The sequence below is a fragment of the Taudactylus pleione genome, unplaced genomic scaffold, assembly GCF_031769625.1.
Source record: "Taudactylus pleione unplaced genomic scaffold, aTauple2 ptg000128l, whole genome shotgun sequence".
In the NCBI taxonomy this organism is placed as follows: domain Eukaryota; kingdom Metazoa; phylum Chordata; class Amphibia; order Anura; family Myobatrachidae; genus Taudactylus; species Taudactylus pleione.
In genome coordinates, this window is record NW_028284530.1 from 11,584,616 (window position 1) to 11,611,777 (window position 27,162).

The 27,162-nt window shown below is 43.7% G+C and overlaps 1 protein-coding gene across 2 annotated transcripts in view; it reads right to left on the reverse strand.

Annotated features, from left to right (window-relative positions):
• Positions 1-474: 474 nt before the first annotated feature.
• FAM120A (family with sequence similarity 120 member A) overlaps positions 475-27,162 on the reverse strand; it is a 93,211-nt gene continuing 66,523 nt past the window's right edge. Inside the window, exons 10-17 of one of the 2 annotated variants that reach the window (XM_088472728.1) lie at positions 25,541-25,715; positions 18,608-18,857; positions 18,252-18,366; positions 17,547-17,756; positions 16,954-17,137; positions 14,385-14,541; positions 7,156-7,255; positions 475-2,469 (exon numbers count right to left, since the gene is read on the reverse strand). In XM_088472728.1, the coding sequence (XP_088328854.1) occupies positions 2,152-2,469; positions 7,156-7,255; positions 14,385-14,541; positions 16,954-17,137; positions 17,547-17,756; positions 18,252-18,366; positions 18,608-18,857; positions 25,541-25,715 (1,509 nt within the window). In that variant the 3' untranslated portion in view covers positions 475-2,151. The remainder of the gene's footprint in view (positions 2,470-7,155; positions 7,256-14,384; positions 14,542-16,953; positions 17,138-17,546; positions 17,757-18,251; positions 18,367-18,607; positions 18,858-25,540; positions 25,716-27,162) is intronic. The other variant, XM_088472729.1, reaches the window with a different exon arrangement.

Sequence of the window (27,162 nt, forward strand, 5' to 3'; positions counted from 1 at the left end):
TTTCACGTTTTTTTAAACATGGACACAGGAGTCAGCTAAAACTAAATACTTGCCGATTGGTTTAGCAACACCCTCTGTATGTCCCATTCATCCATGTGCACCGTTTTGTAGACTATATATAGTACATGTTTTGATCCTAGTCATATAGGGGGTGATTTAATTCTTATGTAGGAATTTAGCTCCCGGGCTAAGTGCTATTCAATTAATTCCGGCGATGAGCACTATTTTGCGCGACAATGCAAGGGATTAGCTGCGTTTATCAGCTTCTCCTGTGGGAAGAGCCGGGCATGATGCAGTTACAGTGTTCCCGGCAACCTTGACCAGCCTAAAGCCCTACTTCACGCAGATTTCTGCTCGCTCCTCAGGAGCTCCTGAGCACTAAGCCCGCAAGCTAAATTCCCATGTAAGAATTTAATTTCCCCCATAAAATTAAGCTATAACCAGTGGAGAAAAATAAAAGGACAACACTACCAATTTATACTAAAAGAATAAAGATTTTTATTAAGCATTGTAAGTTGCATTCAATAGCCTTCAAACATAACGCACCACAATCCACCGACTTCCAGACAAAGCCAACAGTAGTTCATTCTTGCACAGTCCATGAGTTGGGGCAAAACTCCTTTCAACTTACATTAAAAATACCTACTCAGCTCTTGCGGGCAAGGAACGGGGAGTTACACCGCATTTCTGATCACTAATGAGTGATGAGCATTAGGAGAATTATATGAAAACAAAGAAAGAAATGATTTGGATTCTTTTTCCAAAAAGTACATTTAAAAGTTTGGAAACACTAACAGAAACATCAAAATGATACAGGTGTACTTTGTGTAGGATAAGGCTACATTCCTGAAAGAGAAGCGGTCAGAAAACCTGTCCTGCTAAAGAAGTGAGGGGTGGGGAAAGGTTTAAAGATCAAAGTACTTTATGATTTTTTTTTTCCACAGAATTCATATTTTCTAATGTGAAAACAGCAACAAAGAACAATAATGCAATACAGCAATGGATACACCAGTGAAACGTTGATATTTAAACGGCTAGATATTTTTTTTTTGTTTAAGGATAAATGCAACAGAGGTCAATAATCACAAATTTTTTTTTTTTTTTTAGGTTAGAGCGAGATCAGTCAATGACTAAACATAAGTAACATCTTTCATAGAACTATTACTGATTATTAGTTTTTTTTTTTCTTGTTTTGCAGATGGGCACAGAACTTGTAAGATTGGCAGAAATAGGACAAGAACATGCATAATATTAACTACACACCTTAAAATGATGAACCATGCAGGTCAATAGTAGCACTAATGGTCTACGCCTGATTCAAAAACCACACAACTTCATTGATCACGGATGCATGGTATAACAGTATCACGGAAACAGAGAACGCCTGTGTTCTCGTTTCAGAAAAAAGGTCAGTTGCCTTTTTTTCTTTTTCTATGATTTTAGAACTTGCTTGAATAGTGAGTAATGAGTATTTAAAATATCAGAAAAAATCTGCAAATGTTATGCTATAATTTGTTGTGTTCCAATAAGTTGCACATTTTACTACAAAACGAAAAAACCACATCAACAGCGATGCAATAATAAAGAATGAAAATAAAATAAAAAAACTGCTTGTGCCATATTTCATAATTATGATTCAGAAACCAGAGTTTCTGATCTGGTCTTCCCCTTTCTTGTGACACAGTAATGTAAAATCAAATATAATGGCATATATATGGTGCCAGATACTAGAAATCATAGACAAGATGTACTAAAATTTATTTATTTATATATATATATATATATATATATATATATATATATTTATTTTTGTGTGTTTTATTTTGTCTCAAGAAATAGAACAAGCGGCTTATTTTGTTGTAACCAGTTTTAACTTGTCGTGTGTTTCATTAAAGTATGGATGTCAAATGCTCTTACTCAGCTTTTGTTTTGTTTGTTATAATCCTTGCAGCATTTTGACTACAACTGGTTAAAAAGTAAAATAAAATCTTTTCTTTTTTTAGTCTGACATCAAAAGAGGGATCCGAATTTCCAAAACCTCATTTTTCACTTACGGAAAGGAAAAAATGTACGTAACTGTAGGCTCTCCATCTCTCCAGATATTCCTAACCCTGAACTGTCTTACATCCTTCACCCTCTAGAAAAATAAGTTTACTCTTCTTTTTTTAAGACAGCGGCCTCGAGTGTCTCCTCCTCGTGGTGCTCGCCGTCTGGATCTAGTGCATTTAAATGAGGATTCGTATTGCACGTTTTAGAGTCATTGCTTAAGGCACTTTCAGCGTGAATGGAAGCCTGGACCTCTCCTGAGCCTCCGTTTATTTGGGAAGCTTGTGTTTCCTCATTTCCCACTCCGTTTTCGGTAAGAGATCCATCTGAAGACACAGCAGATGATTTGGACGAGTCTTCAGATTGTGTCTTAAGCTCTTTGGCCACTTCTGCCGCAGAAGTAGCATACGGCGGCGGCTTGGTCTGTGGTGAAGGGGGAAAAAATTAATAAAAATATTAATTCACAGCTTTGGGCAAATTATGGTGACTGTTTAGCTGTCAAGTGTGCTGGAGATTAGATAGTTGTCAAATTTCCAGTCTCTTCAAAATAGGAACACACTATTACATGCGAGACACCAAAATGGACAGGAGATTTTATCTGGACTATATCAATTAAATGTAATGGATTTAAGTTAAAGTATCACAGACTACTTCCTTCCCCGTACAACAGGACTAAGAATAGGACAAATAGGTATTGCTTAATTATTAGATTTTTGCAGCTCTCTGCAAGGCCAAAAAGACCAATGGGCAACAGAATCACCTATATCACATAACAATTATTCAAATTATTTTAGAAATACTGAAAAGAACCAAAATAAGAACATTAAAATGTGGCACCCAATCACAATTTGCCCAGGTCCCAAATGCCACAGAGAAGCTGATATTTTGAAACCTTGTTTTTTTGCCATGGGGCAAAATTATCAAAAACAGGATTTTTGTACTTCTCGGTAAAATACATTTATTCGATTCCATGGGGAACACAGGAGCTACGCTGGGGTACACTGTGGTGTGGAGCCTGGCTCTTTAAATCTGAATAGATGTAAAACAGGCTCCACGCCCTCGATACCCAGTCTGACCCAGTTACACAGTTAACCAAGCCCAAGTAGAGCGAAGAGGGGAACAGAAAAGAATGGGAGAAACTCCCCCATCCTAAAGAACAACATGTCCAAACTAGAAGTGGTCACAGTCAAACTGCAAACAACCAAATTTAGACAGAAAGGAAAACACAGCAGCACAGGGAGAACACCCAGTGACCCCCAAGGAAACCAGAGAAATGGATTTAACTGGTAAGTACAAAAATCCTGGTTACTCTTTCAAGCACTGGGGGAAACTGGAGCTACACTGAGCATAACCCAAAGCAGTTCTCACAGAAGGGAGCGCGCTGTGGCTAATTGGAGCACCCTGCACCCAAAACCAGACACCTAAGATGCAAAAATGTGTTAAACCTGTAGAATTTTACAAAGGTAGGCAAACACCATTTGGCAGCCCAACACAGCTGAGCAGCAGAGGCCTCATGACACGCAGCCCAAGAGGCATCCACTGACCATGTGGAGTGAGTAAAAAAAAAACCTGGAGGGCACCTGACGGACACTAGCAACATATGGTTGTCAAATAACCACTCAAAGGCACCTAACCACTGTCTGCTTTGAAGCCGGATGACTCCATGTGGGCACCATAGATGAGAAACATATCATCCATCTTGTGTATAGCCTAAATCCGGGCCACATAACACCGAAGCGCTAGTACAACATGCAGAGGATGATCGAAGGATGAATCTCCACTGGGAAGAGCCATAACTACAATAGGTTGATGTATGTGAAACTTGGAAATTACCTTTTGCAAAAAGGAAGGATAGATATGCAGCTCTGTCTGGTCATCATGGAATACCAGATAGGGAGAACAACATGACAAGGCATTTAACTCCTGCTGGAGGCAATTGCCAGGAGACAAAGCGGTGCAAACAAATCTGATTGTGAAAATTCCAAGACACAATTCAGGTCCCACGTGGAAGGTTAAAACCGGGGGATGCAGATGAAGGATCCCCTACATAAATGTCTGTATTGCAGGAAGCAAGGCCAAATGGCACTGGAAAAAGAATGGAAAGCACAGACATCTGTACCATCAGAGTTCATAGCCGTAAGCCCACATCCAGACAAGCTTGAAGACGCAGAAGACAAAGGGAAACGCAAAAGGAATAAGGAGGAAATACATATTTCTCACACCAAGACACCTAAGCCCACCAAATGCTATGATAAATCTGGGCCAAGGCTGGCTATCAGGCCTGAAGCATTGTTGTATTAATCTTCTCAAGAATACCTTTTGCCCTCAAAATCACAGTCTCAACAGCTACACAGTCAAATGTAGACGAGAACCCGAGGAAGAAGCGGAAAAGGATAAATCAAGCGAAACGATCATGGCAGAGACAGAGTCTGCTGCCGGGTCTCTTGTTTTGGAACAATAAAGAGTAACCATATGGTTGAGATGAGACACCTGAGATTGACCTCTGGAAATTCCTCTCTCACTACCAGACAGTAGAACATTTGCAGGTGAAGTGACCATTCTCCGGGTTTAAGACAAGGATGACTGAGGTATTGTCGACCCTGGGAATGTACACTGCTGATATGACTGGAATGTGTTTTTCTACCCACCGAAATTTTCAAGCCATCTCTCTCATGGCCAAGAGATTCTTTGTGCACCCATGGAGATTGATATACATCATTACCGTGGCGTTTTCTGATTGGGTCTTTATGGGATGTCCCCACAGAAGCTGTTGAGCTGAGAACAGTGCCTTGAGGATTGCCCTGAGTTCCATGTAAGGCCAGATGGTCAAAAGGTCTCAGACGGGGATGATCTAGATGAAGTGGAAGTGTTCATGGAGGGTCTATTAGAAGACCATGAAGGTGTGAGTCCCAGGCCCGGCGTAGTCAATCTGAAACCACCAGGATTACGGTCACCTGCTGCTGTTTGATGTGATTCAAGACTTGAAGCAGCAGCCGAAATGTTCCCGGGACATTCATGGAACTGAGACTGGACGGACCACGGCATCCCAGCCTCTGAGATTGGTGTCTGTGGAGAGCACTGTCCAATTCCATCTGGTGAACGGGTGACCCGCCCTGAGATGTTTGGGGTTCAATCACCAAAAGGAGGAATAGACAGGCGTAAGGAAAGAGACAATTCACTCAGACAGATGAAGGTGCCACCGCCCCATTTGGAGAGCAGGTCCAATTGAAGATCCTGGGAGTGGAACCTGCTGAACAGAATTGTCTCAAATGAGGAGACAAACTTCCCCAGGAGGTGCATGCACAGATGGATTGAGATTATCCATTTCTTGAAAACAAATATCAATGTCTGGAGATCTAAGTTCTTGTCCTGAGGAAGATTCTCTGTACCGACGTGTCAAACAACATTCAGAGAAAAATCAATCTCTAAGACATAATCAGACTGAACTTTTTGAAATTCACAATCCAACCATGAGAGAAGAGCATCTGATGAGTTTGCTGTACATGAGAGAAGCCATTCCTAGCAAGGGGCCATCAGATGCATTATCAAATGATCGTCAAGATAAGGGACGATCGAAATGCCCAATGACAGAAGGTGGGCCAACAGTACAGCCATTATCTTGGTAAAGATGCATTGGGCAGAGGAGATGTCAAAGGGAGGGGCCCAGAAATAGAAGTGGGCATCCTGGATCGCAAACCGAAGGTTGAATTGATGCAGTTCCCATATGGGAATGTGTAAATAAGCATCCTACATGTCCATGGACACCAGCATGACAATTACTGATCGAAGAGAATCCATTTTGAATTTCTGAAATGGCAAAATGAATGTTTAAGGGTTTTAGGTTCAGGATGGGTCACACCAAGCGCTGGTATTACAAATAGGTTGGCGTAAAAAATCATTTGATCTCTGTCCCAATGGAACTGGAACGATTAATCCCACAGACTGTCTACTGCCCCTTTCAAGGCCAGTCTCTTTTGGTGGGAGGCGGGGAGCCCGTGGAAAAGAACCTCCAAGGAGGAGGCCCAAAAATTCTATCTTGTATCTGACCAAGAGGGTACTCCTGACCCAGGCAATGGAACAAGTTTGAAACCAAATAGTTTGAAATTTAGGACACCACCCGCCACCATAGGATCACTTATGTAGGTGGGTAATCAGTCATGCAGCCGGTGTTTCTGAAGACTTTGCATCCAGATGACGGAAAGGCCAGGACTGTCGGCCCTTCTTTTGTCCCAGAGCTCTTCTCAATTGCTGCTTACCCAAGGGCCAATACGAGCAAAAGGAAGTACCTGAAGAGGACCTAAGTCTGGGCATGTAAGAAGAGGAGAGTTAAAAAGGAACTTTTACCTCTTGTAAACTAGGGCAATGATCTTATCCAACTTGACCCCAAACAAAATTTCTCCGGCTATGCTACAGTCCACTATGTGGAAGAGCGTGTGCTGCTGGGTTCTGTTTAAGCAGAAGTGGTCCTTGCGGTGCCACTGTACTGCTGCGTGGTTTGGATGATGGCTTGGTGGGCTGTCCGCATGGAGAAGTGCACCAAATGAAGGAAAATTGGTGCACTGCTTGGTAACCCCACCTCCTGGAGACTGAATAAGCTTGTTGTCACTTGCAGGAGCCAATAAAAAGCAGGGGGAGTTTACTAGGAGTTTATGGGGGCAAACTGCTGCTTTTGCTGTCGATCCATGCAAGGGACGGATCATACTTAACTGCTACAGTAGGCCCCTGGTTGCGCTTTAAAACGACACGAACGGTGGTCACTGCACTCGGTGCTACCCTGTGGTGGATGCGGTGGGCCCCCCAGAGGTGCCCATGAAGCAGACAGAAGCCCGTAGTATGGAGTCTGTCCCCGAATCAGTAAATGGTAAAATAAATGTAAAATCAAGTGCACGGCTCTGTTGGGCAATAAAACTAAACTGGGTCAAAAGGGGTATAGAAGAAATAAAATAAGACACAGCATCTCTAATATACATTTCCTGTATATTAATTTTTGGTTCAACAATATATCACAGATGAAGCAATATTTATTAAGAGATACTAATCCATTACAACAAATTCCTATCACACAGTAGATCAATATTAATGCAGGGTCCTATTAATCACTCTCTTTACCTGAGATGCCCCTTGGTTCTTGTAGCCTCCTCTTCCATAGTATTTGCCCCCTCTTCCAAATGTTCGTATAACTGGGGTGGATATAACTCCTCTGGGGCGACTGCATTTGGGGAAAAATACAGATAGTTTTAAAGATTTTTCCTTGCGGGACAGTTTAGTCTCCTAAAATAATCTACTCTTTAAAAATGTGATACTATGCCATATACCTGCATTTTATTACATACAGTGTGACTGTTCTGGAAATGTTGAAAATAGGATTTTGGTACTTACCGATAAATCCCTTTCTCCGATTCCACAGGGGACACTGGAGTTCAAGACAGTGGGGTATAGACGGTGGTAGAGCAGAGCCTGGCACTTTAAATAATCTAGAAGTGTGACTGGCTCCTCCCCCTCTATGCCCCATCAGCCCCAGTTTAAGAACTGAGCCCGAGAGGAGACGGAGGACAACAGAAAAATTAGGAAAAGGAAAAGACCACAGAACGGAACAAGACCGACTGAAGGAGAACAAAGGAACCCATTGCAGGGAAACCATGCAGTCACACAACCATAGAAGGAACCAAACAAAACAGCAAGTACGCAGCGCTGGGCGGGCGTCCAGTGTCCCCTGTGGAATCGGAGAAAGGGATTTATCGGTAAGTACCAAAATCCTATTTTCTCCTTCATCCACTAGGGGACACTGGAGTTCAAGACAGTGGGGACGTCCCAAAGCCAACCTCCTGGGTGGGAAGCGCGGAGAACTTGCTGACCCCTTGGCCAAACCAAAACAGGGACCGCAAAGAACCATAGGCCCAGCGGAAGCTGAGGATTAAGTGTCGTAGAGCACAGGAGACAAACACCACTCCTTGCTAAACAGTCATAGAAACTTCCATAACGTACAGGTTAAGTCAAAAGGAACAGAACGGCTGGCGAGAGAACAAAGACAGTTGAGAAACGTCAGAACCAGTTATCTCAACTGAAATAGACCAAACCGGACCGTTGGCAGCCGAGAGCCCCAACAAGAATCCATAGAAGGGACGTAAACAAGAACAAACTCGAGAAACCGTACTAGAGGCTATACAGGAAGCTGCAACAGGTGCAGACAGCAGAATCCCAGCACAGCTGGACATAAATCGTATATACAGAAGTATAACAATATCAATATACAGAGCTAAACTTGTCCACAGACTCCAAACAGAGTATGCAGGGAGTCAAAAGACTAGACCGAACAGTCGCCCTGAACCCTCCTTGAGGTCCAACTACAACAAAGTTGTTAACCAGCGGAAGGGTTAGGCCATAGAAGTCTCCAAAGAGTGGAGATCCCACTGGGCCTGAGACTGAGTCGAAATAGAGATTATTGAGACTACAAGACCCTTCAGAGGGTCAGACAGCAGTACATCCCATACTGAAAACAGGGATAAAACAGCAACTGAAACGCTGCCGCTAAAAAGAAAACAACTTCCAACATGATGGAAGTGCCTAGTCAGTACCAACTGCTGGCCCGAACCCTACCAGTAAAAGAGCACGAATGCAACAGTCAACCAGGGAGAGCTACCAATATAGGGAAGCATCCAGTCAGCAAGGCTAGAGCACTAGGACAACCATGAAAGTACCCGTCAGGTACCTGTCAGTGTGATCAAATATCAACAGATATAGAACAGAAAGCCCAACCAGGCCCCCTGCGTGGAACATAGTGACTGTTACACATCTATGTAAAGATGTGCACTAGCCCATAGGTGCGCTTCGGTCCATAACCCCAACAGATTCTAGTAGATAGTGTCACTAATCCAATGTTGTAACGATGCACCCACACACCAGGAAAACTCTAAAGTGTAGAGCCAACTGATTAAAAGAGTGGATGGCTGCTAGGACAGCAGCTAGGGTGCATTAGGGAGAATAACACTATGTATGTCAGGTTGCATGGAAAATGAGCCTCTTCCTAGGCATCAGTGAGGTATGCTCTTACCTTTGAGCGACCAGAATCCCTCTGGACGCTATGTAGAATGTCACTGACCTTTACCAACACACAGCAACCTGCCACGTTAGGAATAGAGAGTAGCTTCAGTGGGCCAAGACCAATGCTCTACAGCACGGACATCCATCTGGAGATGTGCAGCATAAAATACTGTGGAAACTAGCAAAATGTTAGTGGAGACAAGAAAGTCGTAGAACAGGACTCTATACTTGAGCCTGTTCCATAAGGGATGTGTATCTGTATAGTCGTGTTAGACCATACATATACCCCTAAAACGGTCCGCTAGTGTAAGTCCTTACATAAATATGTATAATGGTGAAGTGCGTATTATGCCCACCAATCGAATACCACCCAGGCATTCGATCCTGGGACCCTTCTGTTACTGGTGTACTCCCCTTATCAGGTGAGCCATTTTATCTCCAGATGAACCCGTTTTTGAAGTGGGAATCAAAAAGACGACCTCAATGCTGTGAGGCAGTAATACCACCGCACTAGCCGCGCATCACTAACTTCCTCTTGTATGAGCCACCGAATGGAGCACAGAAGATATAAATCTATATAGATGCACATATGCATACCCTCTAACGTGAGCACAGAATGAAAAAAGGTTTTAAGATCAGCCTATAATGTAGTATATGGTTTTCACATATATGCATGGGAAGAGTACTGCTCCTCTCAAAGGTAAGCCAATGTGAGGCATAAGCCTGGGGAAGGGACCCAAAAAAAAGAGCTAACCCTGAGTGAAGGGTATGCTATAACCATAAGTTCTGGCCACAGCACCAGAACAGTGGCTAATACTATACATTTAGGCAAGGTAGCTAGTATACCATGAGATAGCTCAGACTTTAGATGAAGCTAGGCACCCTTTGTGATAGATGCGGTGAGGCAGTTCCAAGGGGAAGTCTGACAGGGGGTAATAGCAGGCGCTGCAATTGGCAGGACTGTGTCTCGTCAGCACAGCGCTACTAGCCGGGATGTGCACCAGCTGAATAACTGGCCCCTCTCAGAACCTCATAACGCGGTGTTATAGTTCAAAAATAAAAGGGGATTGGGCTAGTTCCCATTCTACTAGCAAACCAGCCATCACTATACTCCTGTCATCCAGTGACAGGCATCCCTACCGTTTGCGCTGAAGGACTCCCAGCGTGGGATGTGGAGGGGATAGGAGACCACGCTAAAGCACTCCCTGCTGCAGGTAGTGCCTAAGCTATACTACCTGCGTGCAGGAGATGACAGTAATATTTCTAAATAAGAACATGAGCAATAATTAAGAGCCATGAAATGAACGGAGCCCAAGGACAAAATTCACCCCAGCCTGTGTATGTTCTATAACTACTGTCCTTAGAAGGGAAGCAGGGGGCGCTGGAATACCGCTCTGAGTGTGCGAAGTGTCACACTCCAGTCAGCACAGCGCTGCTAACCCCATTAATAGAACTGACACTACTTATATCGGCAGGTGGCTCTAGGCCTTCATGATATGAAGTGTACACAAGGGCCCCTTAGAGACTCATTTTATTGAGATATGCGACAATAATATGGAGTACCAGAATTGATATTGAGAAGGGTACCTGTACTTAGACATATAACGCGTTTGTCATCCCAAGTATTCATACAAGGAATGGGTGTCTAATAAGTTTGCTACCAAGTAATAATAGGTCCTCTGAACAGGGCGCTGTAGATATAGACTGACGGAAACCGAACTATAACCCCAGGAGGGTGTAAGTACGTATCTTTATATACATTTGTGGACATACAAGAAGGCCCCAGGACATGTCCATACTGGAAGCAATGCCTAAGAGTATCACTATGTAAGCCGCATCACATGACTAGTTTATAGAGCACCATATAATATGTATGGAACTAGGCTACAGCTTCTGGTAAGCCCAGGCGGCTTTCGCATGCGTGGAATTATAGGTAAACCTAATGATAGTGGAAGTATAGGCATACCTACACATATACATAAATATATATATGAATGTATACACACACACACACACACAACTCAAACCCCAAGGAGAGATAGTGTAAAGCGGAGTTATTGTACCAACTAGCGCATCAGGAGAGCCAGCAACCAATCGCAGCCTCCTTCTTTCAATATGCTAGGTATCCGACATAAAACTGATAAGAACAGATCCTACCTCTGCTCTTATGGTAAGGCTAAGAAGCGATATCCACATATGGATACGCGTTCCTCATACAAATATATATATATATATATATATATATATATATATGTATTACATATACATACACCCACATATATGTACACACATACACACACGTGGCTTACCTCCACTCAGGGAGACTGCTCATGTGCCGCATGTGGCCGTCATTCTGCTACTGCGTAGGGGCAGGATATTTTAGCAGCGTGCTGTCCCCGACTGGTTTTGCATAAAGCGGAAGCATCCAAGGCTCCTAATGCAAAACCCCTCATTAACTGAACCTCTCTCCTGCTAGACCGGAGAGGGTTCATGGGAGCACTGATGTTGTTCTAGGCCTACAGTTCCCGGTATTCCCAGGCGGTCGTAGGCTGCTATGGCTGGGCGTGCCGGTCATACATCGCTACATTGGGGAGCTGCATTTGGTATAACGTTAAGGCTATTAGCCCTATGCTATAGACTAGCCAATAGGGAAGCCTGCTCAGCCCCGCCAGGAGCTGCGGGATGCAGCGTCTCCTCCTGAGTTTAGATGAGAGCTGCTAATAGCTATTTGGTGGTTTCACTGGGGACTGAACCCAGGATGTGATAACCACTACACTATGAAACCTCAGGTAGTGCTGCAAGCACAGGGAGTACACACAAACTCCACACAGCAAAGGGCTGCGGAGGGATCTGAGCCTACAACGTCAGCGCTGAAAGGCAGTCATGTCAACCATTATCTGTTATAGAACAATGATAGCAGAACCACGCTGCTCTATGTCCAGCAGGTCTGTAACTTTGACTGTGCCTCAGCTGCCTATACTAGCTCGCCCTTTGAAAAGGCAGACGCAGCGCTCCTGTTATGGAGAATGTCGGGCCTCCACGCGGTGCTTAAGATGATTCTTTGCACTTGCTGCCTGGGGCACATAGACTGTACTGGGGAATACAGGGCAAGAGGGTGCACGGTGCAACAGAGACTCTCCCGCTATCATCGCACCACTCCCCTAATCAGAGACCTGACTCGCAAGCTGTGGTTCTATAATCCGCGGTGCAGCGTCTCCTCCTGTAACAAGAGGAGGGACATTGCAGGTAGACAGGCGCGCTGTAGCGGCATATAACGGGCGCGCGGGAGATCAACCCGGCGCCGGTGTTCTTTTAAGCACTGGCGCGGTGATTACAGACAGCCGCTGAACGGCTCTGTTAGGGTGCGCGGTGCCCCTGACCATGCCGTCGCCGGAGCTTCTACATTACAAGCCCCGGCGCAGTACAGGGAAGCTCCTGCTAGTGGCGCGCCTACCGCAGCTACCCCCTCCTGCTCCCCTCTGGGGAGGAGGACCCGGACTGCGGCCTGTCAGCGCTTGACCTCGCTGCAGTGCAGAGCACTGAGGGGGAGAGCCCGCCTTAACGCTGAGCCACAGACGCTTTACAAATGGCACCGCTGAAATGGCGGGCTTAACAGTGACCGCTAGCGGCATGTCACTGAGCCCAGCTAACGTCCACTGCTCCTGCTAATCAGGAGCAGTGGTCATACTTACGGACTGCTGCGGCCGGGATGCTGGGCTGAGGGGGCGGCGTGGAACCCGGACACATGCCGGTGTTAGCAGTGGTGGGTCCTCGCAGGGTCAGATGACTCCATTATGTGTGCCCCCTCCTTAGGGTCACCGGACACAGGCTGCAGTAGCCGTGTGGTGCCCTTCCCGGCGGCTCCCACGTAGCAGGCAGACTGCCACAGTAAGCAGCCTGCCTGTCCTCAGTGCTTGTCTAATAACTAAAAATATATATGAGAAAGGCTGGAGACAGCCTGATGTGCGACCGGCTCTCTCGGGCACATTCTAAAAACTGGGGCTGATGGGGCATAGAGGGGGAGGAGCCAGTCACACTTCTAGATTATTTAAAGTGCCAGGCTCTGCTCTACCACCGTCTATACCCCACTGTCTTGAACTCCAGTGTCCCCTAGTGGATGAAGGAGAAATACCAGTATATAAAACCGCAGGTCAGCGGTGTCTAAACTCCACACATATTCTCTAATATTTTTAATTTATAAGGCACCCTAAAGGTCCCATAGCGCTGTACAAGGAGATAAAACTGACAAGAAAAAGAAGTACAGGGTATTGGGCAGCACAGTTGCTGTAATGGTTAGCATTCCTGCACTGTGGCCTTGGGTTCGATTTGGCCCTAACTGTGTGGAATTTTTATGTTATCCCCGAGCATTTGTGAGTTTCCTCCAGGTAGGTTAATTGGCTCTCAACAATATTAAACCTAGTATATGTATGTGTGTACATGTGATAGGGAATATATATTGTAAGCTCCACTGGGGCAAGAACCATTGTCCTCTGAAGTGCTGTGGAATGTGTGTGCCCGCTAAACAAATAACTTAATAAGACAGTAAGATACAAAACTACACAGTGTGCAGGGGTTGGGTAAGGGATCCCGACGATCAGGATGCAGACAGTCAGAATCCCGACAGATTATTATAGTATTATAACCCTTAATGTAAACCACCCCCTCCTGAAGCCTAACACTAACTATCCCGTCCCACTGCCTAATCGTAGCCCTCCCCTCCCGCATCATTAGCTTAACCCTCCCGTCCCGCAGCCTTAACCTCGCCTAGTACTTACCTCCGCAATCTGTTGGGATTCAGACAGTCGGGATGCTGCTGTCAATATTGTGACCGTCGGCATCCTGACTGTCAGTAGCATAATTATGTGGAGAAGATGAAGGGGAGAGTACCCTGCCCATGCGAGTTTGCAATCTGTAAGGGCTATGAGTGGACAAAGTTGGAGAAGAGGGCGAAGACTGCCGGTGGAAGAGTGTTTAGCTAGAATGAAATAAAAAGTTTAATAGCACACCTGAAGGCTGGCTTAAAGTCTAATGGCGCATGGGCATTCCAAATGTTAGGAGCGGACCGGGAGTAATCCTGAATATGTAAATGTGAAGTGCTGATCAATGATGGAGGCGAGGCAGCAATATTATCAGAGCAAAGGGAGAGAGCGCGCCTGTGTAATTGTCATTCAGGTGAGAAATTGAACATGTTTAAGTCCTGAGAATAGTGAATCCACAAGGGTACTATTACTATGACTGGGGATTACCATAGGTGATGGATATACACCTGCAGCCAGAAGATAACTTGTTGTACGTACCCTCGAGTTGGTCCACCAACAGAAACCACCTGCAGGGAAAATGGTCCTCTGCCACGACCACGTCTAGTCCCTGCCCACTGGCCGACCACCGTCCCGGCTATCTCAAGCTTCCCTCCCTGAGAAGGAATGGGCTGGACCCCTAAACAGGAAAAGGAAACTGAAAATGGCACAATGATTCAAAAAACATGATGTACTTTAGAACAAGCACCTTTCAGGACATTAATTGGATCTGTAATACAATCACTCGGTGACTTTTCTTCAAGTGGAAATTAAAACAAATTTCTTTAAAATAAGAAGTAAAAAAATAAATAAAAATCTGCTGATGATTATAAAGGTGTTTAGCCTATAACTTTACCACTTTCAATTATGAAGTTGTCACCTTGCATTATGTAACAGATACTACAGCAAAATGTGTTCATAGGCAGTAGTGCCAGGTGGGAAGAAATGATTTGACATTCAAATGAGAAAAGCAATACTATCAGGCTGGAATGAGTATGATGGGTGGAAACCTAGGGAATAGAATGGCTCTGGTAGGAGAACGTTCCTTACAAAGAGGTTCTACTGACAGTGGAGCCATTATTTCCTCACTTAATTGTGAAGCAATAATTATACAATTAACCTGCAGCAACTGAAACAAATTTAATGGTATAAATAAATTGTACATCCAGTATATGGGATAAGGGATGAAATCGGTGACAGCACAGGGAGTCAAAATAAAGAGAAATGCAGTTTGTCCAACTTGGAGCCATATTCATGCCATCCTCACACTGAGGAATGACTATCTGTACTATTGAGGGTATATGTTTTCTCCAGCCTGCCACACATGCTGTGGTTAGCAGACAAATAGATTCAAAGCAGTAACATGTATGGGCACCTACATGTACAAAGTGTGCCTGATGCTGCAGATCATGGAGAGATTCCAGGGACAATACAGAAAAAGTATCAAATTATGATAAAAATATTTAATTGCCAAACATCCCTTAGTTCTGCAGTTCACCACCACCAAACTTTTATATTTGAATCGTACAAATTAACAATGCATAGTAAGAAACAGATCACCACAACAACAAAATACATTGTGTAGTAAGAAACAGATCACAACAAAATACATTATGTGTAGTAAGAAACAGATCACCACAACAAAATAAATGTGTAGTAAGAAACAGATCACAATAAAATAAATGTGTAGTAAGAAACAGATTACCACCACAACAAAATAAATGTGTAGTAAGAAACAGATCACAATAAAAAAAATGATGATGTGTAGTAAGAAACAGATCACAACAACAAAATAAACAATGTGATCCAAGCAAGCGCTGTTGTGGCTCTCTGTAAAGATTGATTTTGAGAGGAGGCATTGAAATCTTCCTAAGTATCCAACAAGTTCAAAGTACATATATATATATATATTATATTGTAACGCCCATTTTCTACATTTATGTCAAGTACAATAATTTGGATAGCCCTCTAAAATATCTGACATGAGATGTTTTCCAAACTGGTAAGATCTGTGAACCTCAGTTAAGGGTTTGCACAGCCTCCTGTGTGACACTATGCACCTTTATAGGTCACACCTGGCTAGCCGAATCTTCTTTGTTGACTGAACATGAATGTAAGTGGCTTCTAGTTTTAATTGCTAGAAGTCTTGTAATGTATTTGTTACACTATATAATGTCAGATTACTATCATGCTAGTGCACACTAATCAGTGGTTGAATGCACATGCTATTTATGTGTCTCCGTAAAATATGTATGCATTTCATCCATTTCAGAACCACTCGGGAGCTCTGCCTTCGGTGTCAAGTGTTTGATTACCTGTCTGTGTGTCCAAAAGGAATATTATGAGATAAAGTGTTTTTTTTGGACAGTTTATGATGAGCAAAGTACCAGAACTGTATTTCTTCATCTTGCATGAAACAAATGGTTTAGATTTCTCAATAAAATCCAGTCTACACAAAGATATGCTTACAAGGCAGACATAGGCCTGTCATTGTGCAGTCTCTAAGCTTCATGGACTAAGCCTCTAAGATCAGTGTATCTCAAACTCTGTTGTCATAGAACTCTGATAGGGGTTGGGTATGGGTTGTCGGCAGTCTGGATTCCGGTGGTCAGATTCCCGACGTCCTCGCACCCTAAACTTAACCCTCTCCCTAAAACCTAAACCCTTACCCTGAGACGGTCTGCATTCTGGAGCTGGGATCCTGACTGCTGTCGGGTTGCCGGCGCCAGTATTTAGACCGTCGGCTTCCCGATAGCTGACTCTAACAGTGGCCGTTTTCTAGATCTAGCTGGAGCACAGGTGTGTTAATTGAACACCACAATAAATTTACAGGTGGTAAATATTATTCTTGAGGATACCTTGAGAACATGCACTGTTAGGGTTCCATGAGGACCATGTTCGAGAAACACTGCTCTAGACACTCCTGCTTAGCGACCATCATCACTGGCCCAATGAAAGGGAAATTTAGCCACACAACAAGATTGTGGGAGTAAAGGCAAGTGACTCATGGACCATGGCTAATGCTATTAGAAAATGTTTGTTTTCTATATGGTTTTAATATAAAACTCACCAGAGAATCCTCTTGCTCTGCCTGGCAGTGGAGGCATTGGTCCAAAAGGTCGTGGGTACATAGCAGCAGGGTAGAAAGGCATGGCGGGTGGCGGTGGGAATGGCAGTGGATAGTTTTGCCTGGAAAAGTGAAGCCCTTCCAGGATGCTTTGTTTCATCTTGTCCACCTTAGCAGCTTGTTCTGCCTGCATTACAATGAGACATTACAGGGTGCATCACAGAACTCTCTGGCACTAATTATAGTATTAATCAGTGGACAAATAATGGCAAAAACTCACTGTACTATACTAGCATTCAGAATGCAGAAAATCACTACAGTGATTCACTTACACTTTATTTCTTTAAATTCAGATAACATAGCTACAGGGAATATCAGATACGACTGACGCTAGTTAGCCAAGATCAATTGCAGTACATGGAACTAACCATTCCAGATTCAATATTTCATAGTGCAAAAAAAGGTCTGTGTTCTTTAACATCTTGCTTAGGATAATTATCGGCATGCATCAAGTCGTAATGTGTGCAAGTATAGGAGAAGCAAGAGAAAACTGGAAATCTATACTCCAGTACTTACCTGGAGATCTGCTTACATACCTGACCATCACAGAGGTCAATTAGTGAGGCCTTCTCCCTGGTGCTTTTAATGAGTTTGGTCTGAAACAACTTTCCATCAAAGTACATCCAAGGACAGCAGTGCTCCCAGGGAATGGGTTGTCCACAGGCGTCATTAGCTAGAAGAGCCATGTCCACTCCGCTCATGAACAATGCAGACAGCTGAATCCCTCTGGGGTCCAGGTTATCGATCTGAAACAAAGTTTCTTTGGTGTAATCTGTGGCTTCTACATGTATATTACATTTACAACAACACCGAGCATTTTCATGAGACATTGCTGAACTAAGCTAAGAATTATATGACAAGGCTTTGTTCAAGAAAAGGTTTCAAAATGCTTATGAAGAGGAGTGTTGCCTCTTGGATAAAAGACAAACAATGGCAACTGTCCCATTTACCTACATTAAAACTCAAAGCAAAAATAAAAAATTAACATGAATGCAGAAAACCCCTTTGGGATGTAAAGTTTTAAAAACAAAATATTAGTGTATGCTTGCCAAATTCTGCGTGGTACTACAATGAAAATATTATGCATCTATTGCCAATTTATGTTTGATAAAGAACATCATTAAATAAAAATAGGGTCGGGAAGTCTTTAAGAAACAGCAAATAAAAGTAGCATTGAAAGATGTATAATTTGTTACAACTCTGAGTACATTTTTGTCCCCAGAATATGGAGCACTCCTTACCTTAAGTTCCTGAAGCTGATCTGGCTCATACAGCTTAGGTGACAGCGCCTGGGCAAGGAAGGCATCAAGCTCCTGGCGCCGGAGTATTCTGATGCCAGGCCACTGCACAATATACCTGCAAACAAGCACAGAAATGAAGAATGGAGGTAATGTTTTAACTGCAGCTCCGCAAATCCTAACGTAGAGCTGCGGGTGACCGAATCGTTAGAGGGTTCAAAAAGCTCCAACAGTAAGAACAACTTCCGTTATGAAGGATTCATAATACACACACACACACAGTTTAGTGTTGAACCACCAGTCCCCAGAAACCACCTCTGCAACATCTCTCTCTGTAGCCACAGGTACGCGACACTTACCGTAACACGCAGCACAGCACCATGAGGTGAGTGGGCACATTGGCAGGATTCAGCATGGCTGGTGTGTCTGATCTCATGCATGCCAGAAAAGCTCTCATCCTCCGGTTCTTGTCCTCCACAGCTTTCCCCAACCACAGCTGCTTTAGATTGGGACAGGTCCATTCCCTGAAGGCGAGAGCTTCCACCAGTTCTGGAGTCTGGGGGGACTTCCCCTTATAGGCTGCCCACTCTTTAATGATGACTGGGTAATCTGTATGGGAAATGCAATGTAGCCAATAAATGAGAAAACAGAGATGAAACAGGTCATATCTATAACATGCATGACCAGCCACAGGAGCTAATGAAGAATTTAGATCAACTGGTTTAAAGTGGGCTGCAATAAACGCACAGGGCTCAGTTCCCTAGCTGCCGCCACGATTTCTGTTTTACAGTCCAGTACTGAATTTCTGAGTACTATTTTATATTGATGCATGCACATTGTTATGGCCCGTACACAGTACGATAACATGTCCTATCCTATCGTTATAGTTAAAATCTGACAGTTTCTGGGCCCTGCTAACGACCATACGATGGACGATGTGCGTCCACGTATGGTAGTTGACGGCGAACTACCGTCTGTTCAAGCAGGCAGACCTGGTCGATTTCGAGTTAGCCCGTTTACTATAGGGACCCTCTTTATAGTAGTGGGGGGGTCTGCTGCATGTGCTGGATGCGTGATCCAGCACATGCAGAACGATCAAACAATGATCGTCTGATCGTTAGCTGATCGTTGCTGTCATACAGTGTGTACGCAGCATTAGTCTTGGTGGGTAATTCTGCTTCACTTCCAGAGCTGTGCAATTTCTGTGTGCAGATACCAGATAACACTGCTGAGTATTGCCTGGGTGTGTGAGCTGGGCTTACAAAGAAGAGAAGAGTGAAAGTGCACCTACAAACACCAATATTCAGTGTGGTGGGTTTTGATTTTGTATACACTACATTACTTTAGTTTGAGACCCTCAAAATCAGATCACTATATGCTACTCGTGAGGGGCCCATTAATCTACAGCCCTGTTTCCCGTTCTTCCAATCCGATCGTGGATCGGTGGCCATCGATCGACAATCTGTTGAAATATCATGGAAATTAACCATGTAAAAATCCCTGATTCCGACAATTTTCGTGTACTGATCAACGAATTGACATTTTTCAACATGTTGAATATCCCAGATTCCCCGACACAGCCGTTGGCAGAACCGGGAATTGATGCAATCAGTTTCACATTCTCCATTAGTCAACGACAGACATGATTAATGGTTTGAAAAATATTATCACAAAATCTACAAGGGAGATACATTATGTAATAATTGCCAAACGCATGCCAATAGCAGTAATTGCACGGGTATTCTTCCCTTTAACATGATGCAAGCTAGAAGGCTTATGTTAGGTAAACAAGAACGATTTCACTCATGATCAGACCAACTTCACAAGTTTCAGAGTGATTAAACAATCTTGATATCAAATTGTGCCGTACAATCTAGTTATTTACTGTTCCAAATCTAACGATTACATTGTGCAACAGTGAAAATGTTTCAGACATGAAATTAGTTACTTCTAATTGATTTCAGCATGCGAAGAACAAATATGACATTTAATACTCAGCTCTCGGTTTCTGAACTACAGCCCATATGATGATGATGTAGGAGTATTTTGTTAAATACTAGGGAATTTTGGCATCTAGAGTATAGGTTGGCAAACCTGAATGCAACAATGCCGAGTCACTGTAGGCCATGTTTTGTTTATTGTCCTCTTATACAGATGTGTCCACATATCTAGCCTCCTTGCGCATTATACAGCCCTTCTAGACGTGCCATGCTGTGGCGTGACTCAATAGCGCCAAATGTCGTTTGGGGCTACTTCTTCCATTAAAATGTGCCTTATTCTCACAGCGATGCGAATAGGACTCACAAGCAGCTTCTGCTGATTAAAATGATATGCCTATATTCTGTGTGCGACTGCGGGTGTACAGTGCCTTGCAAAAGTGTTCACATTCCTTTGCTTTTTACATTTTTAGTTACATTACAATCTGTAATTTTTATTTTATTTTTTATCTGAATTTTATGTGATGGATCTGCACAAAATAGTCTGATTTGGTGAAGTGAAATGAGAAAAATATATATAAAACAGAATCTTTATAAATAAAACTCTGAAAATTGGCATGTGCATATGTAATCACCCCCTTTAATATGAAGCCCCTCAAAAGTTCGGGTGCAACCAATTACCTTCAGAAGTCACAATTAGTGAAATGAAGTCCACCTGTGTGAAATCTAAGTGTCACATGATCTGTCAGTATAAACACACCTTTTCTGAAAGGCCCCAGAGGCTGCAACACCACTAAGCAAGAGGCATCACACCATGAAGACCAAGAAGCTCCTCAAACAAGTCAGGGACAAAGTTATTGAGAAGTACAATTCTGGGTCGGGTTATAAAAGAAAATCCAAATCTTTGATGATCACCCGGAGCACCATCAATTCCATCATCAAATGTAAAGAACATGGTACCACAACAAACCTGCAAAGAGAGGGCCGCCATCAAAAACTCACAGACCAGGCAAGGAGGGCATTAATCAGAGAGGCAGCATAGAGACCAAAGGCAACCCTGAAGGAGCTGCAGAGTTCCACAGCAGAGACTGGTGTATCTGTGCATGTGACCACAATAAGCCGTACACTCCATAGAGCTGGGCTTTAAGGAAGAGTGGCCAGAAAAAAAGCCATTACTTAGTGATAAAAATAAGACAACACTATTTGAGTTTGCCAAAAGGCATGTGGGCGACTCCCCAAATGTATGGAGGAAGGTGCTCTGGTCAGAGGAGACTAAAATTTAACTTTTCGGCCACCAAGGAAAATGCTATGTCTGGCACAAAACCAGCACATCCCATCACCCCAAGAACACCATCCCCACAGTGAAACATGGTGGTGGCAGCATCACGCTGTGGGGATGTTTTTCAGCAGCAGGGACTGGGAAACTGTTTCGAGTCGAGGGAAAGATGGATGGTGCTAAATACAGGGATATTCTTGAGCAAAACCTGTTCCAATCTGCCTGTGATTTGAGACTGGGACGGAAGTTCATCTTCCAGCAGGACAATGACCCGAAGGATACTGCTAAAGCAACAATCCAGTGGTTTAAGGGGAAACATTTAAATGTGTTGGAATGGCATAGTTAAAGCCCAGATCTCAATCCAATTGAGAATCTGTGGTCAGACTTGAAGATTGCTGTTCACAAGCGGAAACCATCCAACATGAAGGGCGGGAGCAGTTTTGCCGTGAGGAATGGGCAAAAATCCCAGGGGCAAGTTGTGGCAAGCTCAGAGATTTATCCAAAGCGACTTGCAGCTGTAATTGCTGCAAAAGGTGGCTCGACAAAGTACTGACTTTAGGGGGATGAATAGTTATACACGCTGAAGTTTTCTGTTATGTTGTCCTAAATGTTGTTTGATTCACAATATAAAAAAAAAAAAAAGACAACTTCACAGTTGTAGGCATGTTCTGTGAATGAAATGATGCACACCTTCACACAATCCATTTTAATTCCAGGTTGTGAGGCAACAAAACATGAAAAATGCAAAGGGGAGTGAATACTTTTACAAGGCACTGTATATGCGTATATGTGTAATGCTACGTTACAGTGTCACAGCGGCTGACACACCACTAATGTAGCGTTTCGCATGCAGATACACTCACAGTTACAGACCGAATATAGGCATGCCACATATCATTTTAACCACTTGCCTGGCACAGTCGTATCAGTTACGACCATACCAGACTGGGTATGACTTTACATGCTATTGTCGTATCTGATACGACCAGTCAAAATGCTCACAGTGCGGCTGCGGGAAGCTGATCTTCCCGCAGCCGCCTATGTGAGAGGGACCTGCAGGTCCCTCGGCATCACTTGATACTTCCCCCTGTGTGCCCCGATCACTGTGGCCAGCAATGATCGGGCAGCGGGTGTGACCCCCCTCCCTGCACGGCTGCCCTGCTGTGTCCCCGGCCTGGGCAGCCAGCGGGAACGCCACCTCATTGTTCTCTGCATGGCTTTGACTAATAGAAGCAGCAGCGGTGGCTTGTTAGCCGCTGCTGCTGCTCTGTTTTCGGGAAACCGGCGGCTCTCCCATCCCTTCCATCACCGGCTGGCTGCCGGTGACATAATAACTATAGGAGCCGCAGGTGCGGCTCCTGTCAGCCGCGGCTGCCGCTCTTTTCTCGGAGAGCCGGCGGCTCTCCTACAACTTCCATCACCGGCGCTGGCTGCCGGTGACATCAGAGCTACAGAAGCAGCAGCTGCGACTCCAGACAGCCGCGGCTGCTGCTCTGCCCCCGGGGAGCCGGCAGCTCATTCACCTGTAATAGAACGACAGAAGCAGCAGCCGCATCAGCGGCTACTACTCTGTCCCCAAACCGCAGCAGCACACTCACTCCCGGCAGCAGCCCACTCACTCCTCCCCCGGCCAGTTACCTAGTTCCCTGTCCCCGGCCCCTCCTTCTAGCTGCAACTCCGCCCCAGTCCCAATCAAATACAAATGTGTGATATATACACAGGTGTATATATGTATATATACACACACGTGTAATATATTCACATGTAATATATACACATGAATATATAAAATGTATATAGATTGTGTGTGCAACCCCCCAACCGATGTTAAGGAAACATCGGCAGATGGGCTCACACAATCAATTGTTTCTATCGATGGTTGAACCCATCGGCCATCAGTGGTACAGCTGTCAATGGCCATCACTTCAGTATACCATAAAAATTTTTATTTTTATGGTACATGGTGTTTAAAAAACAAAAACTGCGCTGGAATCGTTTTAAAAAGATGTTCTTGACCTAATTCAATCATAAAAAAATCCGACAATTTTGGAGCGGTTTTTGGGGAAAAAATTTGTCAGTTAAGTGGTTAATGCTACGTTACAGTGTCACAGCCTGAGACACTGTATCGTAGCATTTCACATGCAGATACACCCATAGTTGCATACAGAATATAGGCATGCTGCATATCATTTTAATGCTACGTTACAGTTTCACAGCCTGAGACACTGTATCGTAGCATTTCACATGCAGATACACCCATAGTTGCATACAGAAAATAGGCATGCTGCATATCATTTTAATGCTACGTTACAGTGTCACAGCCTGAGACACTATCGTAGCATTTCACATGCAGATACACCCATAGTTGCATACAGAATATAGGCATGCTGCATATAATCTCAATCAGCAGAAGCTGCTTCTGCATCCTATTCACATCACTGTGCGAATAAGACACATTTGAAGGGAAAAAGTCGCATGAAAAGATGCTCGGTGCTACCAGATCACGCGGCGCTCATGCGCTGTGTAACGCGACTTGTAGCGCACAGAGGATAGATGTTTGTGGACACATCTGTAGCTTGCATCAAGTGAAGGTTTTGATTGATGTCCCTTTTATTTGTTTTGTGGTGATAATTTACATTAAAAGCCAGAATGCCATGTAAATGTGTTAACAATGATGCCATTTTTTGCTGTGTGGTGATGTGACCTTTTCCCACCCAGAAACGCCAAGGTGATGTGACCTTTTCCCACCCAGAAACGCCAACTTACTCCACTTGTGTAGACAGCCTATCATCATTATTATTTTGGAGACAAGGTAGGGGAGCAGGACAAACCCTGGGCAGCTTATATTTGCTGTAATACATGTTCTGTGAAACTAGGTGGATGGTTGAATAAAAAAGGACGTTTAATGATTAGGCTGCAACAGGTCACTCAAAATCCACTTTCCTGACTGTCATCTAGAGTTCTCCCCTGACCACTGCAGTGCAGAGAGTGACGAGTACGGTGAGTGATTCCACCAAGACATGTCATCAATGGCAGAAAGACATCAGGGTAGGCGGATCTCTTCTATGCTTGTTGAATACTGCTGGACAGTGACAAGAGACGCCCCAGAAGAGGAGAATAAGCGACAAAGAGAAAGCGCTCTCATGAATAGGCCACTAAGTGAAATAGTACTTTCGCTGCCGTTTGTCGTTTCGTTTTGTGTTCTTATTTGCGATGGAATTAATTGAAACAACTGTTTGATATTTTCTTGATAGAACATAAATGTTTTTTTTAATTGCTTTTCATTATGACTATTAATAAAGTACATATAGCACAAGTAGTGTAGCTCCAAAACCAAGGCTAATAAAACATTCTGATATCATATTCATTTTCTTGACTTCAAATTAGTAAAGTACGACTATTTTTAGGAAGGAAACAAATGAAAAGTATTTTTTTGTTGCACAGTGTTATCCATCCTAAAATCGCCATAAAAGGTGACTTTTTAAATGAACCACCAGCAGACACGTTGAACAGATGATCACAAATTCATACACAATATGCATCATATCGGCTCATCGTTTCGGACAAATGCTGTGCAGCGGGTCACATCCAATCCAAATGGTTTTGGAACGATAATCGGCCCCAGGTGCACTCTGGTATTATTGGACCGAGCTACTAAGAAACGACTGATCAGCCCAATTATTTCATAGGGCAGAGGTTCCTAATCTCTGCCATTAAAGTCCACGTTTTAAGGCTATCCATGGTTGTACACCGGTGACTTAATACCTCAGTCAATTTGATTTAACCATCTGGACTCAAACATGGATATCCTTAAAACCTGTAACAGCAGAGTTTGGGAACCTCTGGCATAGCGTGTACCTAGCTTTAAATGTTATAGAGACAGGAAAAGCAGCCAGAAACTTCAATGTTACATTTTTATTTCAGCTCATTTAGGTTTAAACACAACTACTTAATGAAGTGAATTGCAGATTACATCAATTCGCTGCAAGACCATGTTATTTGTGAGAAGTTGATTATCTTTATTTACTGATATAGTCCATGCTCATAACTTAGTGAATGACCTATTGTGGATGACTTACGTTCAGGGATCATCCTATTCTTCCTAAAAGCCAGACGCTCAGTTTTCTTCCTGCTTTCAGCCAGACTGAACAGGACTCCATAGACATACTGGCGCACTGATCTGAAGAGGATGGCGGCGGGGGGAAGGTCCTTATTCGTTTCATCTTCAATAGTAACTGGAATTTTTATTTCTCCCTTTTTACAAAAAATAAAGAAGTTTATATGAATAGAGAGAATGAAAACAATTTATAACACTCTATACAGTAAAAATGTAGGTGGCAGGTCAACACCGACTTTACTTAAGTGCTCAGGAAGATCTGTGTGTGGGGGGGAAAGGGGTCTTTCACATGCACAACACTTATGGCCAGATACAGAAGTGCACGCAAATCGCGCCATGACTGCGATTCTGTAGCAGTGTTGCTGCAGAAATATGCTGATGTGCTAGCTGATATCTTGTACACAGATGTCCACCTTCGGCGTCTCACATCCACCGCTTCCGTGCAAAAGACGAAACATCGGTCGCACATCGGACATCTGAGGGGCCCTAATGATGTCTCAGACGCAGAGTCCTCTGCAGCTGCGTACGAATTTGCAGAGGCTCACTAGGACACGTTATGGAGCCACCCCCCGTTACCTCCCCCCAAATGCTGACTACCTGTCACTCCCTTTGCAAAACAATCCTTGTTGAGAACGCTCTCTCAAACCCATCGCTGCGCATGCACAGTAGCCAAAAATCGATCCACTGCGCCTGACAATGCAGTGAATCAGGTCCTTAGTAACTAAGCTTGTAAAATGACTACATTGGCTGAAGACAAAGGACAATACCTTGTGGCAAATTAGAGCAACATACAATGTAAAAGATCCTTAACAACGGTTTTGTTTTCTCTGATACAGCAGTAAAATCATATCCCAAATAGATGGAGTTTTTTTCCTCAAGTTGCCTCAACAAATTTACATTGTTTAAAACACGTTAAGTTCTAGTAGTCACCGACATATGAATAAAAAATACTTTGTGACTGGTTGCTTCGGCAAACTGCAGTGCGTCCCAGAAGCCTCCCCAGAAACTACACTTCCCACGAAGTTATGTGAAGACAGAAATCCTCACTGCATATGAGGTCCTGTGTCAATCAATGGGCGACTATTATTGCCGAGGGCATTTAATGATACACTGATCGACTGAATGGAACCTAATTGCATATATGCACTCGAACAAAACAGGGTATAGATAAAGAGTTAAGCCAAAGGTAATGTTTATAAATGATCATAGGCTTTATTACGAGACGACAGGAAATATTTTCTGGACCGTACATCTACTTTAATTTAGGGTACAAGTCCTAATATATTCAACTATAAGGACAGCTTTCATAGTGGGCAATTTAAATCTAGAGCCACTTGAATTAGGCAGGAATACCAGCAGTAAAGACTGACATTAAAAAACAGGATTTTGGTACTTACCAGTGAATCTGTTTCTCCGATTCCATAGGGGACACTGGAGTTACAACACTGGGGTATAGACGTGGGTCGAAAAGAGCCTGGCACTTTAAAAATTTCTAAAGATGTGACTGGCTCCTCCCCCTCTTTACCCCATCAGCCCCAGTTAAAAAACTGAGCCCGAGAGGAGACGGAGGAAACACATAAAAGG